This window comes from Aotus nancymaae, unplaced genomic scaffold (assembly GCF_030222135.1).
Source record: "Aotus nancymaae isolate 86718 unplaced genomic scaffold, 86718_ANA_hifiasm-v0.15.2.pri h1tg000004l, whole genome shotgun sequence".
In the NCBI taxonomy this organism is placed as follows: domain Eukaryota; kingdom Metazoa; phylum Chordata; class Mammalia; order Primates; family Aotidae; genus Aotus; species Aotus nancymaae.
The window spans coordinates 3,977,055-3,993,852 of NW_026988415.1; the positions used below are offsets into that span (position 1 = coordinate 3,977,055).

General features: G+C 37.1%; 1 protein-coding gene across 1 annotated transcript; it reads right to left on the reverse strand.

Moving 5' to 3' along the window:
* Positions 1-15,152: 15,152 nt before the first annotated feature.
* Positions 15,153-16,362, reverse strand: LOC105729388 (L-lactate dehydrogenase A chain). Its single transcript, XM_064360770.1, has one exon. It carries the CDS (start codon positions 16,266-16,268, stop codon positions 15,270-15,272), a length of 999 nt encoding a protein of 332 aa, XP_064216840.1. The 5' UTR covers positions 16,269-16,362; the 3' UTR covers positions 15,153-15,269.
* Positions 16,363-16,798: the final 436 nt, after the last annotated feature.

Sequence of the window (16,798 nt, forward strand, 5' to 3'; positions counted from 1 at the left end):
ATAGTATGTAGACAAACATGATAGGATGTCATTTTCATACTTATGTTACATAAGATTGTAACTTCGATCTTGCTAGCAGAGTCTATCCCTTGACAGCTTTAATGATGTCAGCTGCCATGTTGTGAGCTGTTCCATGGAGATTCCCTTACGAAGAAGAACTGAAGCTTATAACCAGCCAACAGCTTGGATGCAACTGAGGCTCCAGTCCAAAGACCAAAAGGAACTGATTCTTGTCAGAAATCCCATAAGTAAGCTGAGAAATGAATTCTTCCCCTGTTGAGCCTCAGATGAAATCACACCCCTCACCAACATCTTAAATGTAGCATAATGAGAAATCCTGAAGCAGAGGAACAACTTAACCTGTGCCCAGGCTTCTCACCCTCATAATCTATGAGGTAACTAGTCTGTCATTTTGAGCTGCTATGTTTGTAATAATGTTACATAGCAACAAATAAATAATACAATAAAAATAGTAATGGCTACATTTGTCATTCAATGACTATCCATTGTGCATTAGAACTCGTCTAAGTGATAATACAGCTAGACAAATTGACAGCTTGAGAGTTGGATGACAGATGCACAATAGTTGATAGGTAGATAAATATATAATTGTTAAATTCTCAAAATCACTCTATGAGTTAGGGACTATTATTGTTCCCATATAGATGAAAAATGTAAAACAGAAATTTAAATTTTTATCTGAAGTTGCATAACTGCTTATATACAAAGTCCTTACTGAGTATCACTTTGCTATGCTATAGTAGTTGATTTCTAGCATTAAAAGAATAAGTTGAAATAATAAGAGTATGGCAGAAGAGAATTAACAAATAAGCAAGTTATAACAAAGCCAAGAATTCTGTAAATTAGGTAAAATTATGACTATCAATTTTCCTGTGCAGAATCTAATATTTCTTCATATAGGTATCAAGCTTTGTTATTGTAATCCAATTTCAGAATAATTTTCTTTGTGTTTCAAAAATTGTATGTATGAGAATAATGGAAATAAAATTAATAAATCAGGCAGTGATTTTAAATACTGTGCATTTGGTATGATATTAGCTATTGACATTTTGTAGTTGCACTTTTATTCCAACACCTTCACTTCCCATTTCAAGTCTATACACCTCTAGTCTAACTTATTACAGTACTGTGGATAAAGACCTTTTCTTTGACCAAACATGTGACATATTACAGAGAAAAAAGATGACAACTTGAATATAGGCCAGTCAAAAATATAAAGACTGAAACATACAGGGAAAAAAAGAATAGAAAATATGCAAATTATCATAAAAGACATAAGGAAATCGAAAAGAATGTTTTAAAAATGGAAAAGAAGCAATGGTTACAGGAATTTTAGCAGATAATTATCCAAGCCTAAATGATTGCATCAAACTCTAGTTTCAAAAGCATTCTGCATGCAAGCAAGGTACATAACAGACATCACAACTACACATATCTTAATAGTACCACTAAACACCAAAAACATGGAGAAAATCCTACGAAGGAGACAGGTAAACACATTACTATGAAAGGAGAAACAATAAAATTCATAGCTAATTATTTATCAAAAATGAAAAAGCCAAGACAAAATGGAATTATATTCTTATACTGCCAAAAGAAAATAACCACCAACTTAGAATTCTATATCTAGTAAACGTGTCCTTCAAAAAATCAAATAAGTACATATGCACACTAAAAATCTAAGAGATTCACTGGCAACAGACTCACATAAAAGAATAAAGGGAGCTTTTCAAGAAGAAAGAAAATTATCTCACTAGGAAATAAGAAAATAAAGAAGGGCCTGAAAAGCAATGAGAAATGCATACAAATTTAAATAAATATTGACCATTATAAACAAGAATAATAAATACTCATGGGGTATAAAATAGAGACTTCAAAACATGAAAATAGGAGCACACATATTGCAAAGGGGTAAACATGCAAAAAGAATTCACAGCAACATTGGAATAACAAAAAATGCAAAATAATCCAATCTTTAACATTGAAAGAATGGATAACTAAATTACGTTACAGTCATAATAGATAAGAGAAAATTAATAAACTACAGCTATACTCGGCAGTTTAATAAATAAATCCTAAAAGCATAAATTTGGCTGAAGAAATTTGCAGATGACTATATGCAGTGTAATATCATTTTTGCAAAGATAAGAAACAGAACCGCATACTGTTTAAGTAAGTTTACAAAAATTGTATTGAAAACAAACAGTAATGGAGAAATGAACATAAATATGCGAAAAAGTTACCACTATGGGGAGGCAGGGGCACAGGTTACATGAAAGAAATACAAAGATTGGAAATGCTCTAATTCTTAAGTTGCATGGTGAGTTTACAAGTATTCATTTTATAATTAGGGTTTCTAATGTGTGTAACTCTCACGTATATTCTTTGGTATATACCAATTATCTTTTAGATGGTAAAGATAAATATTTACTAAAGAAAACAAGCAAATTTTGGGAAGCATTTCAAAACTCCGATATGTAAACAGGATGCTTCCCATTTTAAATGGCAATGCTTTGACGAAAACAACACAATTTGAATCATTAGCTGGAATTCTTTGCATAGCTTGTGTTCTCTCAAGATAAAAACAAGTGACAGTTTCAATCAAAGACAACAAATAAATATAATGAAATGAAAATGTTTATTGTTTGAAGAATCTTAGTTATTTTGTGGAAATTTCTATATTTTAAGTGTGAATTTGCATTAAAAATGCTTTATCTCACAGCTTCTATAGTATTAAAAAATGGTCGAAAAAGTCTAGTTTTAACTGAAAGCATTACACCTTACTCACTATAGGTTTTTTAAAAATGTATACAGTTTTGATTCAGAGACATTGGATTCTCAGTATTTTTGAGAAAGAACTGGAAACACAAATTTTGAGAGTAAAAAAGAAAAGATGAAATGGCTTCAAAAGTACATAAAAATTAAGATAAAATGAAATGAAAATTAAATGATAAACAACAATAAAAATAAACATAAATGTCAAAAATTAAAATTAACATAAGAAAGAAGAAAAATTAAAATAAAAATAATAATACTGAAAGTATCTATAGAAAAGAAGTTTGATCCCTTAACAATCTTACAGGAAGGGCCAGGTATGGTAGCTCATACCATATCTGGTACGTAATCCCAGTACTTTGAGAGGTCAAGGCAGGAGGATCGCTTGAGCCCAGGAGTTCCACACCAGCCTGGGCAACTAACACAGTCAGATGCTGTGTCTACAAAACAATTAGCTGGGTATGGTGGCATGCACCTGCACTCCCAGCTTTGAGCGAGGCTGAGACAGGAAGATTGCTTGAGCCCAGAAACTGGAGGCTGCAGGGAACTTTGATGGCACCACCGTATTACAACCTGGACGACAAAGTGAAACTAGGTCTTAAATACAAAGAGCCTTATGGAAAGTAATTAGGATTTTTTTTTTTTAATTTACTTTTAAGTTCTGGAATATATGTGCAGAATGTGCAGGTTTGTTACATAGGTATACATGTGCCATGGTAGTTTGTTGCACCCATCAACCCATCATCTAGGTTTTAAGCCCTGCATGGATTAGGTATTTGTCTTAATGCTCTCCTTCCCTTTGCCCCCACCCCCCACAGGCCCCAGTGTGTGATGTTCCCCTCCCTGTGTCCATGTGTTCTCATTGTTCAACTCACACTTATTAGTGAGAACATACATGGATTTTTAAATAAATAAGCTTACTTTTTTTCTGGTCCAAGCATTGCACTAATGCCATGGCTCTATTTGCTTTTAATGTGAACAAGCTTATTATAAAGACACAGGCACCTATATTTCTCTGCATAAAAAAATGTGGCTAATCTATTTCATCTTTTGATATTAAGGGAGATTTTAAAAAATTAATATCATTATACCCTTTTGAACCTGGAGAAAGGAGATTTCTTTTTGAATCTAGGTTAATAATTATGCTAGATAACGTCAGCATTTTGGCATACAAGATCTGATATTAATCATATTCTGCTATAAATTCCAGCTCATAATGCCAAACATCGCTCAGAGGAAACTATAGTGAAACACTTAGTAAATAATCTGGGAGCCAAGATGTTGGACAGGTCTTCGCAAATGCAGTGCAAACCATTTTATCTCTTTGACTGGAATTTGGCTTTGCGTCTTCATCTTGTCTTTTCTGATCTGTCTTCTGTTCCTCCGTCATCTCAGTATTGCACTTTTGGCTCTTTGCTCTACGTTCTATAATTTTTTCTATAAATTTGTATTTCAACTTCTTGTCAGGCATCAAATGTTTTCTCTCTAGGAGTTTCAGATACTTCATTTGAAATAAAATAGAGGCTAACATTTCCAAACAAGTGTGTTTATTCTTCCGGTTCTCAAAGATGCTACTGTTTTGACTAAAACCGTTTATTAGTTTGTTTTCACGCTGTTGATAAAGACAAACCCGAGACTGGGAAGTAAAAGAGGTTCAATTGGACTTACAGTTCTACATGGCTGGGGAGGCCTCAGAATCATGGCAGGAGGTGAAAGGCACTTCTTACAAGGAGGCAGCAAGAGTAAATGAGGAAGAAGCAAAAGTGGAAAACCCTGAAAAACCCTTGAAATCTTGTGAGACTTATTCACTATCACAAGAATAGCACGGGAAAGACTGGCCCCCAGGATTCAACTACCTCACCCTGGGTCCCATCTCACAACATGTGGGATTCTGGGAGACATAATTTAAATTGAGATTTTGATTGGGTCACAGCCAAATCATATCAAACTGTGAACACATGAATATTGAATCTCAGGTCTTTCTACAAGGATGGAAATTGGAATTTACAGGCAGCGGATGCTTTGAAATGGGAAGGTGGGCTGCAGGCAGTGGTGGAGACAGGGGTTGGTATTACCTGAAAATGGTGGTAGAACACCTGCAGAAGATTTTTTACTGGTATTATTCAAATGACCATTTGATATTGACTGTACTATAGTTTTCAAGTGAGATATTCTAACTTATTTTTCTTTAAGGGATCAATAAACGCTGAATTGGAAAGCACTTTCTGAGAACATGATTTGTCATCTGTACTAGAACCTATAGGTGATTCTGGGTGATTGGTATTAGTAGCATTCTGAAATAGATCTACTTATCTGAAAAGTACCAACTCCAATGTCTGCCTGTCTAGCCCATTGTCTCTAGGATAGTCTCTTTGAAGCTCTTTGAATATGAATTTTTTTTGTTTAATTTTACTTTAAGTTCTGGGGTACATGTGCAGATCTTGCAGGACTGTTACATAGGTATTCACATGAGATGGTGGTTTGCTGCCTCCATACCCCCATCACCTACATTAGGTATTTCTCCTAATGTTATCCCTCACCAATCTCCTTACCCCCTGCTATCCCTCGCCTAACCCTCCACCACCCAACAGACTCCAGTGTGTGATGTTCCTGTCCCTGTGTCCATGTGTTCTCATTGTTCAGCACCCATTTATGAGTGAGAACAAGTGATGCTTGGTTTTCTGTCCTTGTGTCAGTTTGCTGAGAATGATGGTTTCCAGATTCATCCATGGAAGGGACATGAACTCCTCCTGTTTTATGGCTGCATAGTATTCCATGGTGTATATATGCCATATTTTCTTTATCCAGTCTATCATTGATGGGCATTTGGGTTAGTTCCAAGTCTTTGCTATTGTTAACAGTGCTGCAATGAACACAGGGGTGCATGTGACTTTATAATAGAACAATTTATAATCCTTTGGTATATACCTAGTAATGGGATTGCTGGGTCAAATGGTATTTCTTGTTCTAGATCCTTGAGGAATCGCCACACTGTCTTCCACAATGACTGAACTAATCAACACTTCCATCAACAGTGTAAAAGTGTTCCTATTTCCCCACATCCTCTCCAGCATCTGTTGTCTCCAGATTTTTTAACGATCGTCATTCCAACTGGCCTGAGATAGTATCTCAATGTGGTTTTGATTTGCATTTCTCCAATTACAAGTGATGATGAGCATTTTTTCATATTTTTTTTTGCCACATAAATATCTTCTTTTGAAAAATGTCTGTTCATATCCTCCCCCCACTGCATAATACTTTTTTTCCTGTATATTTCTTTTAGTTCTTTGTAGATTCAGGATATTAGCCATTTGTCTGATGGATAGCTTGCAGAAATTTTTTCCCATTCTGTTTGTTGCTGGTTCACTCTAATCATTGTTTCTGTTGCTTTGCAGAAGCTCTTCAGTTTAGTTAGATCCCATCTGTCTATTTTGGTTTTGTTGCCATTAATTTTGGTGTTTTAGTCATGAAGTCCTTGCCTATGCCTATGCCCTGAATGGGAGTGCCTAGGTTTTCTTCTATGGTTTTTATGGTGTTAGGTCTTATGTTTAAGTCTTTAATCCATCTGGAGTTAATTTTTTTGTAAGGAATGGGTCCAGTTTCAGCTTTCTGCACTTGGCTAGCCATTTTTCCCAACAACATTTTTTAAACAGGGAATACTTTCCCCATTGCCTGTTTTTGTCAGGTTTGTCAAAGATCAGATGGTTGTACATGTGCAGCATTTCTTCAGAGGCCTCTATTCTGTTCCATTGGTCTATATCTCTGTTTTGGTACCAGTACCATGCTGTTTTGATTATGGTTGCCTTGTAGTATAGTTTGAAGTCAGGTAGCTTTTAATGCCTGATGCCTCCAGATTTGTTCTTTTTGCTTAGGATTGTCTTGTCTATGAGGTCTCTCTTTTGGTTCCATATGAAGTTTAAGGTGTCTTTTTCCAGTTCTCTGAAGAAGGTCAATGGTAGCTTGATGGGGATAGCATTGACTGTATAAATTACTTTGGGCAGTATGGCCATTTTCATGATATTCATTCTTCCTAACCATGAGCATGGAATGTTTTTGATCTGTTTGTGTCCTCTCTTATTTCCTTGAGCAGTGGTTTGTAGTTCTCCTTGAAGAGGTCCTTTATGTTCCCTGTTAGTTGTATTCCTAGGTATTTTATTCTCTTTGTGGCAATTGTGAATGGGAGTTTGCTCATAATTTGGCTCTATGTTTGACTGTTATTGGTGTATAGGAATGACTGTGATTTTTGCACACTGATTTTGTATCCTGAGACTTTGCTGAAGTTGCTTATCAACTTAAGGAGATTTTGGGCTAAGATGATGGGGTCTTCTAAATATACAATCACGTCATCTTCAAATAGAGACAATATGACTACCTTTTTTCCTAATTGAATACGGTTTATTACATTTTCTTGCCTGATTTCTCTGGCTGGAACTTCCAATACCATGTTGAATAGGAGTGGTGAGAGAGGGCACCCTTGTCTTGTGCCAGTATTCAAAGGGAATGCCTCCAGTTTTTGCCCATTCAGTATGATACTGGCTTTGAGTTTGTCATAAATAGCTTTCATTATTTTGAAATACGTTCTATTGATACATAGTTTATTAAGAGTTTTAAGCATAAAGGGCTGTTCAAGCATATTTAGCCAAAGTAAGCCTGATAAGTGAAGGAAAAATAAAGTCCTTTACATAAAAGCAATTGCTGAGAGAATTCGCCCCCATCAGGACTGCCTTACAAGAGCTCTTGAAGGAAGTACAAAACATGGAAAGGAACAATCAGTACCAGCCTCTGCAAAAACATACCAAATGCTAAAGACCATTGACACAATAAAGAAACTGCATCAGCTTATGGGCAAAACAACCAGCTAGTATCAAATTGGCAGGATCAAATTCACACACAACAATATTAACCTTAAATGTTAATGGGCTAAATGCCCCTATCAAAACACACAGACTGTCAAATTGGATAAAAAGTCTAGACCCATCTGGTGTGCTGCATTCAGGAGACCCATCTCGTGGGCAAAGGCACACATAGAGTCAAAATAAAGGGATGGAGGGAGATTTACCAAGCAAATAGAGAGCAAAAAAAAGTAGGGGTTGCAATCCTACTCTCTGATAAAACGGACTTTAAACCAACAAAGATCAGAAGAGACAAGGGCATTACATAATGGTAAAAGGTACAATGCAACAAGAAGAGCTAACTTTCCTAAATATATATGCACCAAATACAGGAGCACCCAGGATACATAAAGCAAGTACAGGATACATAAAGCAAGTTCCTAACAACCTACAAAGAGACTTAGACTCCCACACAATAATAGTGGGAGACTTTAACACTTCACTGTCAATATTAGACAGATCAATGAGACAGAAAATTAACAAGCATATCCAGGACTTGAACTCAGATCTGGACTAAGCAGACCTAACAGACATCTAACTCTCCACCCCAAATCCAGAGTATACATTCTTCTCAACACCACATCACACTTACTCTAAAATTGACCACATAATTGGAAGTAAATCACTCCTCAGCAAATGAAAAAGAACAGAAATCATAACAATCAGTCGATCAGACCACAGTGCAATCAAATTAGAACTCAGGAAAAAGAATCTCACTCAAAACTGCACAGCTACTTGGAAACTGAGCAACCTGCTCCTGAATGACTACTGGATAAATAACGAAATGAAGGCAGAAATAAAGATGTGCTTTGAAACCAGTGAGAATGAAGACACAATGTACCAGAATCTGGGACACATTTAAAGCAGTGTCTAGAGTGAAACTTATTGCACTAAATGCCCACATGAAAAGTGAGGAAAGACCTAAAATTGACACACTATCGTCACAATTAAAAGAGCTAGAGGAGCAAGATCAAAGAAATTCAAAAGCTAGCAGAAGACAAGAAATAACTAAGATCAGAGCAGAACTGAAGGTGATAGAGACACAAAAAACCCTTCAAAAAATCAATAAATCCAGGAGCTGTTTTTTCCAAAAGATAAACAACATGGATAGACCGCTAACCAGACTAATAAAAATAGAGAAGAATCAAATAGATGCAATAAAAATGATAAAGGAGATATCGCCACTGATTCCACAGATATACAAACTACCATCATAGATTACTACAAACACCTCTATGCACATAAACCAGTAAATCTAGAAGAAATGGATAAATTCCTGTACACTTACACCTTCCCAAGATTAAACCAGGAAGAAGTTGAATCCCTGAATAGACCAATAACAAGGGCTGACGTTGAGGTGGCAATTAATAGCTTACCAGCCAAAAAAAGGTCCAGGTCCAGATGGGTTCACAGCCGAATTCTACCAGAGGTACAAAGAGGAGCTGGTACCATTCCTTCTGAAACTATTCCACACAATACAAAAAGAGGGAATCCTCTCTAACTCATTTTATGAGACCAACATCATCCTGATACCAAAACCTGGCAGAGACACAACTAGAAAAGAAAACTTTAGGCCAATATCCATGATGAACACTGATGCAAAAATCTTCAATATAATACTGGAAAATGTAATTTTTTAAGATATATTAAAAAGTCTTGGTCTTCAGATTGGTGACCTGGTGTAGAATTTTTTCCAAAGGAGTTCTTGTTATTTTTTGGATGCTGTCTGTCTGCATTCAAACAAGCACCGCAGGTTTTATAGTCCTTCAGTTCTAGCAAGTGAATCGCTCTGTGTCTATACGGCCCCATTCGAACACCACTGGCAACCTTTGACTTTCGAGTTTTATATGCAAGCTTAATGGAGGCTGTTCTTTTACATTTGGGCATTGGATGGGATTGGCTTGTGGTGCTTTCCATATTGGCACTGTACGTATGGTTCTCTAATTATTTTTTATTTACTGCAGGATTCCTCTTCTGCCTAGACCATTCTTACTCGTATTACCTGATAAGAGTCGTTTGTTCTTCACAGTATCTTTTTATCTTGTATCAAGTGTACAAGTATCAGCTTGAGAAAGTTTGTTGGGTATGCTCAGCCCTGTCTTGATAGTTACCCATATTTGGGATAGTTATCCAAACGAAAGGTAAATTTGTGTATATCGGTAGATGAATTTTTTTTGAAGATTCTGGTAAGTGCTTGGAGTCCTTGGAATGAAAGAGAAGCTTGAGGAATCACTGCATTCTCCTGGTTCTGGTAAGAGTCAGTCGCCTAAGTGACTGCCTGGTAAGCCCCAGGGGCAGCACAGTGACATTTTCCTGCCCTGGCTCTATGCTGTCTGCGTGCTCCACTGCCACCTCTCCCTCCTGGTGCACCACTTCCCCTACTTCTATGTCTCCAGAGGCTGTCAAATGGTTATATCTGCATAGATTAAATTGGAAACAGTAAAATGTTTTAGCAAACAATGACTCTCCTTAGCAATAATTGTTATTACTATTTTTTGTAAAACTGTAATTTGAAAAGATTTTGTACCAATAGAGCAAAGGAGATGAGTACCTGCTGGAGACAATATGAAAAGGTAAAGCTGATTGTAATAATCTAATCACATTTTCACTTTTCAAGTTTCTCTTCAGAAGGAACCGTTAACCCAAACTGGAAAACACTAAATTACTCTCTGAGCTCAGTGAATTAAAGTCATTTCCCAATAAATTCAACATCAAGTAAAGGTACCTGGTGGGGGGGTCAACAGGATCCACAAGCTTTCAGAAAGTGGAGGAGAAGGATTCCACCTGATACGATTAACATCATGTCCTCCTTACATTTACTCTGATATGCAAATGAGTTGTTAAATCATTTTGCAGGATGGAGCCTTGCATATCCACAGAAACTCTCACTTGATAGCTAAATATAGCATTTGGATTAATAATAGATACAAATAAACATTTTAGAGATGCCTATTTCTCAACTTTCTAACCATCACCAGTAAGTGGAAGCAATCTTCACCTCCATAGCTTGCCACTGATTTCCATGATTCTGCTTCTTTGCACACTCTTTTCAGAAGAGTCTCAACAACTCACAAGCCTATCCAGGTCCTTAAGGGTAACATTACTTATGCTGAAAGAAATCTTGCAGTAAGCATGTTAAACATGTACAATTTAGGCATAAAATGTACATAGATAACGGAATCATTTCCAATCAGTTTCACTTCTAAAATCTTAAGGCTCAATTCTCCTTCTTTGCCTGCCTTCACATTCCCATTTCATATTCTTTTCAGATTTCCCTACATTAACTGATGGTATCATCTTCCACCTAGACACACAGTTAGAAAATCTGGTGATACGGTTTGGATTTGTATCCGCACCCAAATTTCATGTTGAATTGTCATCCCACTTGTTAGAGGAAGGGCCTGCTGAGAGGTGACTGGTTCATGGGGCCAGAGCATTAAAATTTAATAATTACCCTGCTGTTTTTTGGACTTGTATAGGGCCTATAGCCTTTTTCTTTTGGCCAATTTCTCCCTTTTGGAATGGGAATGTTTATCCAATACCCATACCTCTTTGTTTGGGCTGATTTCTCCCTTTTGGAATGGGTGTATTTACCCAATGTCTATACGCCCTCCCCCATTGTATGTTAGAGTTAACTAACTTGCTTTTCATTTTACAGGCTTATAGGTAGAAGCAACTTGCCTTGTTTCAGATGAGATATTGGTGTATGGAATTTTGAGTTAATGCTGAAATGAGTTAAGACTTGGAAGCCTCTTGAGAAAGGAGGATTGCATTTTGTAATGTGAGAAGGACGTGAGATTTGGGACAGGCTGGGGCGGAATGGTATGGTTTGCATTTGTGTCCCTGCCCAAGTCTTATGTCGAATTATAATAATCCCCGGTGTTGACAGAGGTGGGAGGTGATTGGATCATGGGGATGGAATTCCCCCTTGCTATTCTCACAATAGTAAGTTCTCACGAAATCTGGTTGTTTGAAAGTATGTAGGACCTTCCTCTTCACTCACTTCCTCCTTCTCTGGTCGTGTAAGACATACCTGCTTCCCCTTCCCCATCTTCCATGATTATAAGTTTCCTACGGCCTCCCCAGCCATGTATAGCCTATGAAACTATAAGTCAATTAAACTCCTTTTGCTTATCAATTATCCAGTCTCAGGTAGTTCTTTATAGCAATGCAAGAACAAACTAATACACCTGATCATCCTTATCCCTTGAAACATGCTTCTCATTAATTTTCCTTGAAAGCATCTAGTCAGCCACCAGTTTTTCTACTCATCCAATAAATAGTTAAATTGCACCTATTACATTCTGGCATTCTTGATGCTTAGGTAAGTTGCAATGAACAAAACAGAAACAAATAAATAAAAATCTCTGCTTTCATGATTACTAGATTCCTGTCAAGTTTCTGAAATGCTCAATATCACTAATCTTTAGAGAAATGCACATCAAAACCACAATAAATCATCTCACACCAGTCAGAATGGCTGTCACTAAAATGTAAAAAAAAAAAAAATAATAACAAATGTTGCCAAGGTTGTAGAGAAAAGGAAATACTTATACACTAATGGTGGGAGTGTAAATTAGTTCAGCCATTATAGAAAGCAGTATGGCAACTTCTTAAATAAATTAAAACAGTATTACCATTTGACCCAGCAATCCTATTATTGGGTTGGATACAAAGGAATATAAATTGTTTTACCAAAAATACACATGCACATATATGTTCACTGCAGTATTATTCACAATAGCAAAGACATGGAATCAACATGAATGTCCATCAATGGTAGACTGCATAAGGAAAATGTGGTACATATTCACCATGGAATATTACGTAGCCATAACAAAGAACAAGACCATGTCCTTTACAGCAACGTGGATGGATCTAGAGGTCATAATCCAAAGCAAGCTAATGCAGGAACAGAAAACCAAATACCACTTTTTCTCACTTATAAGTATCAGCTAAACAACAAGAACACATGGACAGAAAAGAGGAATAACAGACACGGGGGCTTATGGGTGGAAAGTGGGAGGAGGGAGAATATCAGAAAAAAATACCTATCTGGTACTATGCTTATTACCTGAGTGCCAAAATAACCTGTACACCAAATCCCCATGACACAGAGTTTACCTATGTAATAAACCTGCACATGCACCCCTGAACCTAAAATAAAAGTTAAAGAACAGTTTCTGCATAACATCTCGAACTCACCTTGTCCTCCCCACCTCATGGCCACTGTCCTAAAATAGGCTAAGAATATCTTAGCTTACGTTATATGCTCTCCTCCAAACTTGATTGCTTGCTCCAGCCTTTCACTTTGTTAAATCATCTTCTAAATTGCCAAGAATAATTCCAGTCAGCTTTGCTTTTAGAACGAGTGATGATCCAATTACTTAAAAAAATAAAATAAAAATTCTTTGGTGTGTCATATGACTCTTCTTATTTAGTCCCTATCTTATCATAAAGCCTGTGGCATATATTTAAAAGCTACATTGATTTATTTGCTTTTCTCTGAATATGCCCCCAAGCATTTTCGTGTTTCAGTCTTTCACTTGATATTTCTTCTGATCCCCAATATTCTTGCTTACCTTTGCTTACATTGCTCCTTTATTTATGAGACTATCATTCTGTTTAAAATAGTGCTCTAGACACACACTCCAGGACTTATTCCATTATCCTGTTTTACTTTTCTTCAGACCATACATTACTACCTGAAATTATATGACATATATGTATTTGTTTAATGTAAATCACCTCCACTAGAATATGAACTTAATCAGAATTTGGATTCTGTCAGCCTTTGCACTGTTTTATCTCCAGTGGCTTAAACAGTAGTTCCTGGCGTACACAGTAACCACTAGGTACATATTTGTTGAGCAAGTGAATATATCAGTGCTGTCTACTTTTAAATCCCATGTGTAATGGATTCAGCTCGCTAAATTTCCATTCAATATTAGAACCCTAGCTCAAATGTCACTGTATATATGACACATGCCTCTAGTCAGAATTAATATTTTCTTTCATTATAATCCCAGAATGTTTTATACAACCTGTATGAAAATACCCGCACACTGCATCATCACTCCACTGGTCTAGTGGAGGAGATAAACACACGTGTTTATCTACACCATAGCAACTACACTCTGTTCAAATTTGTATGACCCTTGCTTTTAGTTCCTAGTATCTCCCTGTAGAAGTAGCAAACACATAGCAGAAGACACTCTCTGAATGTTTGTCAAAAGAATGAATACTCGTAATAAGCTCTATAGGTTCCAACCATACTGACCTTTATTTCATCTCTAAAATGTGTTTCTCATTTCTGCCTTGAAGCCTTTGTGGATGCAGGCCCCACTCTGACAATATTCTCCTTTCCTAATCTGCTTCTTATGCCTCTATGCAATTTTTTCTTCCTATCAAGCCCCTAGTCATTTTATTAGTGTCAGCTTAACTACCCTTAACAAAGCCTCTATTAGTCAGGGACACAGCAAATTAGGATAAAAAAGGGCTTAACTGTGAGACTGTTTGCGAAGATGTGGGCACATTTTAGAGAAACTGCAAGAGACACTGAAGTATTTTAGGGCTAGTAACATCCCTAGGCCAGGAGATAAGAAGGAGGGAGAATCCTGTAGAAAGTGTGGGATAGAGATACTAGTGGCTGATGGTCAAGGGACAAAAACAGCCTAAGGCAGCCATTGCGGAGAGGGGAAACAGAGGGAATAAATATATCTTTATTTCTTCCTTTTTTCCTCTAATCTTCTAGAGTACCTCCATTGGCCAAACCATTCCAAAAGTCATAAAAAAATGAATATGTTATATGCCAGCTTCCTATAACAGAGGACAGATCTTCACTGATAACCCAGAGTAAGTCCATTTTCCACATTAAACACTCTTGTAGTAATCTGCATTTATTATTATTTATTTAGAGAACTAAACCTAAAACTGCTTCCTTTAGTTACAATCCCCTTCCTTGGATATTAAATTTTTTTTTTTTTTTTTTTTTTTTTTTTTTTTTTTTTTTTTTTTTTTTTCACTGTTCAAGGTTTATTGGGGGTTTTAGTTGGTCTAACACTTGGATAGTTGGTTGCACTGTTTATATGTAGATCTTTTTACATTGTATGGTAATGTACACTACTGATATATATAGTTCACAAAATAAGATCCTTTGGAACAAGACATGCAATATTGGATCTATACACTGAATGCCAGGATGTGACTGACTGGGAAAAAATGTTGGACTAGGTATGTTCAGTGAAGGAGCCAGGAAGTTATGTAACAAATGAACATCTCTCTGGCTCAAGGGGCAACTGCAGCATGTGCAGCATTGGCAGTGGTGCCTCAGAGGTGGCAAAACTATTTCACACTAACCAGTTTAGGACTACACAAGGTTACCACCATCCAACATGAGAATATAGCTGTAGGACTTTACAAACCATTCCTATTTCTAACTTTTGGAACTGATGTTTTTCCCAATCCATCTTAAAATATTACTGCTTTAATCACAGAACAGATAAAAAGGACAACATGCACAACCTCCAACTAAAATCCTGTTGTAGCCTAGACAGTGAAATGGTATGACATCAGAAGACTTTAAAATTGTAGCTCTTTTTGGATCCCCCAAAGTGTATCCGCACTCTTCTTCAAACGGGCCTCTTCCTCAGGAGTCAGAGTCACCTTCACAACGTCTGAGATTCCATTCTGTCCCAAAATGCAAGGAACACTAAGGAAGACATCATCCTTTATTCCGTAGAGACCCTTAATCATGGTGGAAATTGGGTGCACCCGCCTAAGATTCTTCATTATAGTCTCTGCCAAATCTGCCACAGAGAGTCCAATGGCCCAGGATGTGTAGCCTATGAGTTTGATCACCTCGTAAGCACTCTCAACCACTTGCTTGTGAACCTCTTTCCACTGTTCCTTATCGGTATCAGTCCCTAAATCTGGGTGCAGAGTCTTCAGGGAGACACCAGCAACATTCACTCCACTCCATACAGGCACACTGGAATCTCCATGCTCCCCAAGGACCCACCCATGACAGCTTAATGCGTGAACTCCCAGCCTTTCCCCCATCAGGTAACGGAATCGGGCTGAATCCAGATTGCAACCACTTCCAATAACACGGTTTTTGGGAAAGCCACTTATCTTCCAAGCCACATAGGTCAAGATATCCACTGGATTTGAAACAATAAGCAACTTGCAGTTTGGGCTGTATTTTACAACATTAGGAATGATGAATTTAAAGATGTTCACATTACGCTGGACCAAATTAAGACGGCTTTCTCCCTCTTGCTGACGTGCCCCAGCCGTAATAATGACCAGCTTGGAGTTTGCAGTTACATTATAGTCTTTGCCAGAGACAATCTTTGGTGTTCTAAGGAAAAGGCTGCCATGTTGGAGATCCATCATCTCTCCCTTCAATTTGTCTTCAATGACATCAACAAGAGCAAGTTCATCTGCCAAGTCCTTCATTAAGATACTGATGGCACAGGCCATACCAACAGCACCAACCCCAACAACTGTAATCTTATTCTGGGGGGTCTGTTCTTCCTTTAGAAGATTATGAATCAGCTGATCCTTGAGAGTTGCCATTTTGGACTTGGAACCAAAAGGAACCAGGAATGCACGTCGGGCGGGCGTCGGGGGCGCACAGCAGCGGGATCCGGACTCGGCGGCAGCTGCTCCAGCACTCCGGATATTAAATTTTTAAAGAGAATATATTATGACTCCTATATATTTTATAATATACTTCCTAATGTGTAGTTCACAAGTACAAATTTCTGAAGATATTCACATTACTTCTGGTATACATATCCCATTGGTCAATGAGTCTTCCACAGCAATGTAGAGCATACTAACAATGTTAATGACTTGGAAAGCTGTATTTCCACTAATATTTGAAAACAGACTTGCGTGTATTATGCTCACGCTTCTGGTTCATGCATCTGTGTGTCTCTATGCATTGATTATCATGAACCCAATTCTCAAGTGACTTCATAATGAGTTTAGTTCTATTATTCAGAATTTTACAGGCTTATGAAATAATTTCTCCCACATACTCAGATTTATTTTCTCAAATGTTTACAGTAATCTATAGTAACACTTCAATCTGATTTCCCGAG

Coding starts and splice junctions, on each gene's coding strand:
- LOC105729388 (XM_064360770.1), bottom strand. CDS start 16,268: ATGGCAACTCTCAAGGATCAGCTGATTCATAATCTTCTAAAGGAAGAA.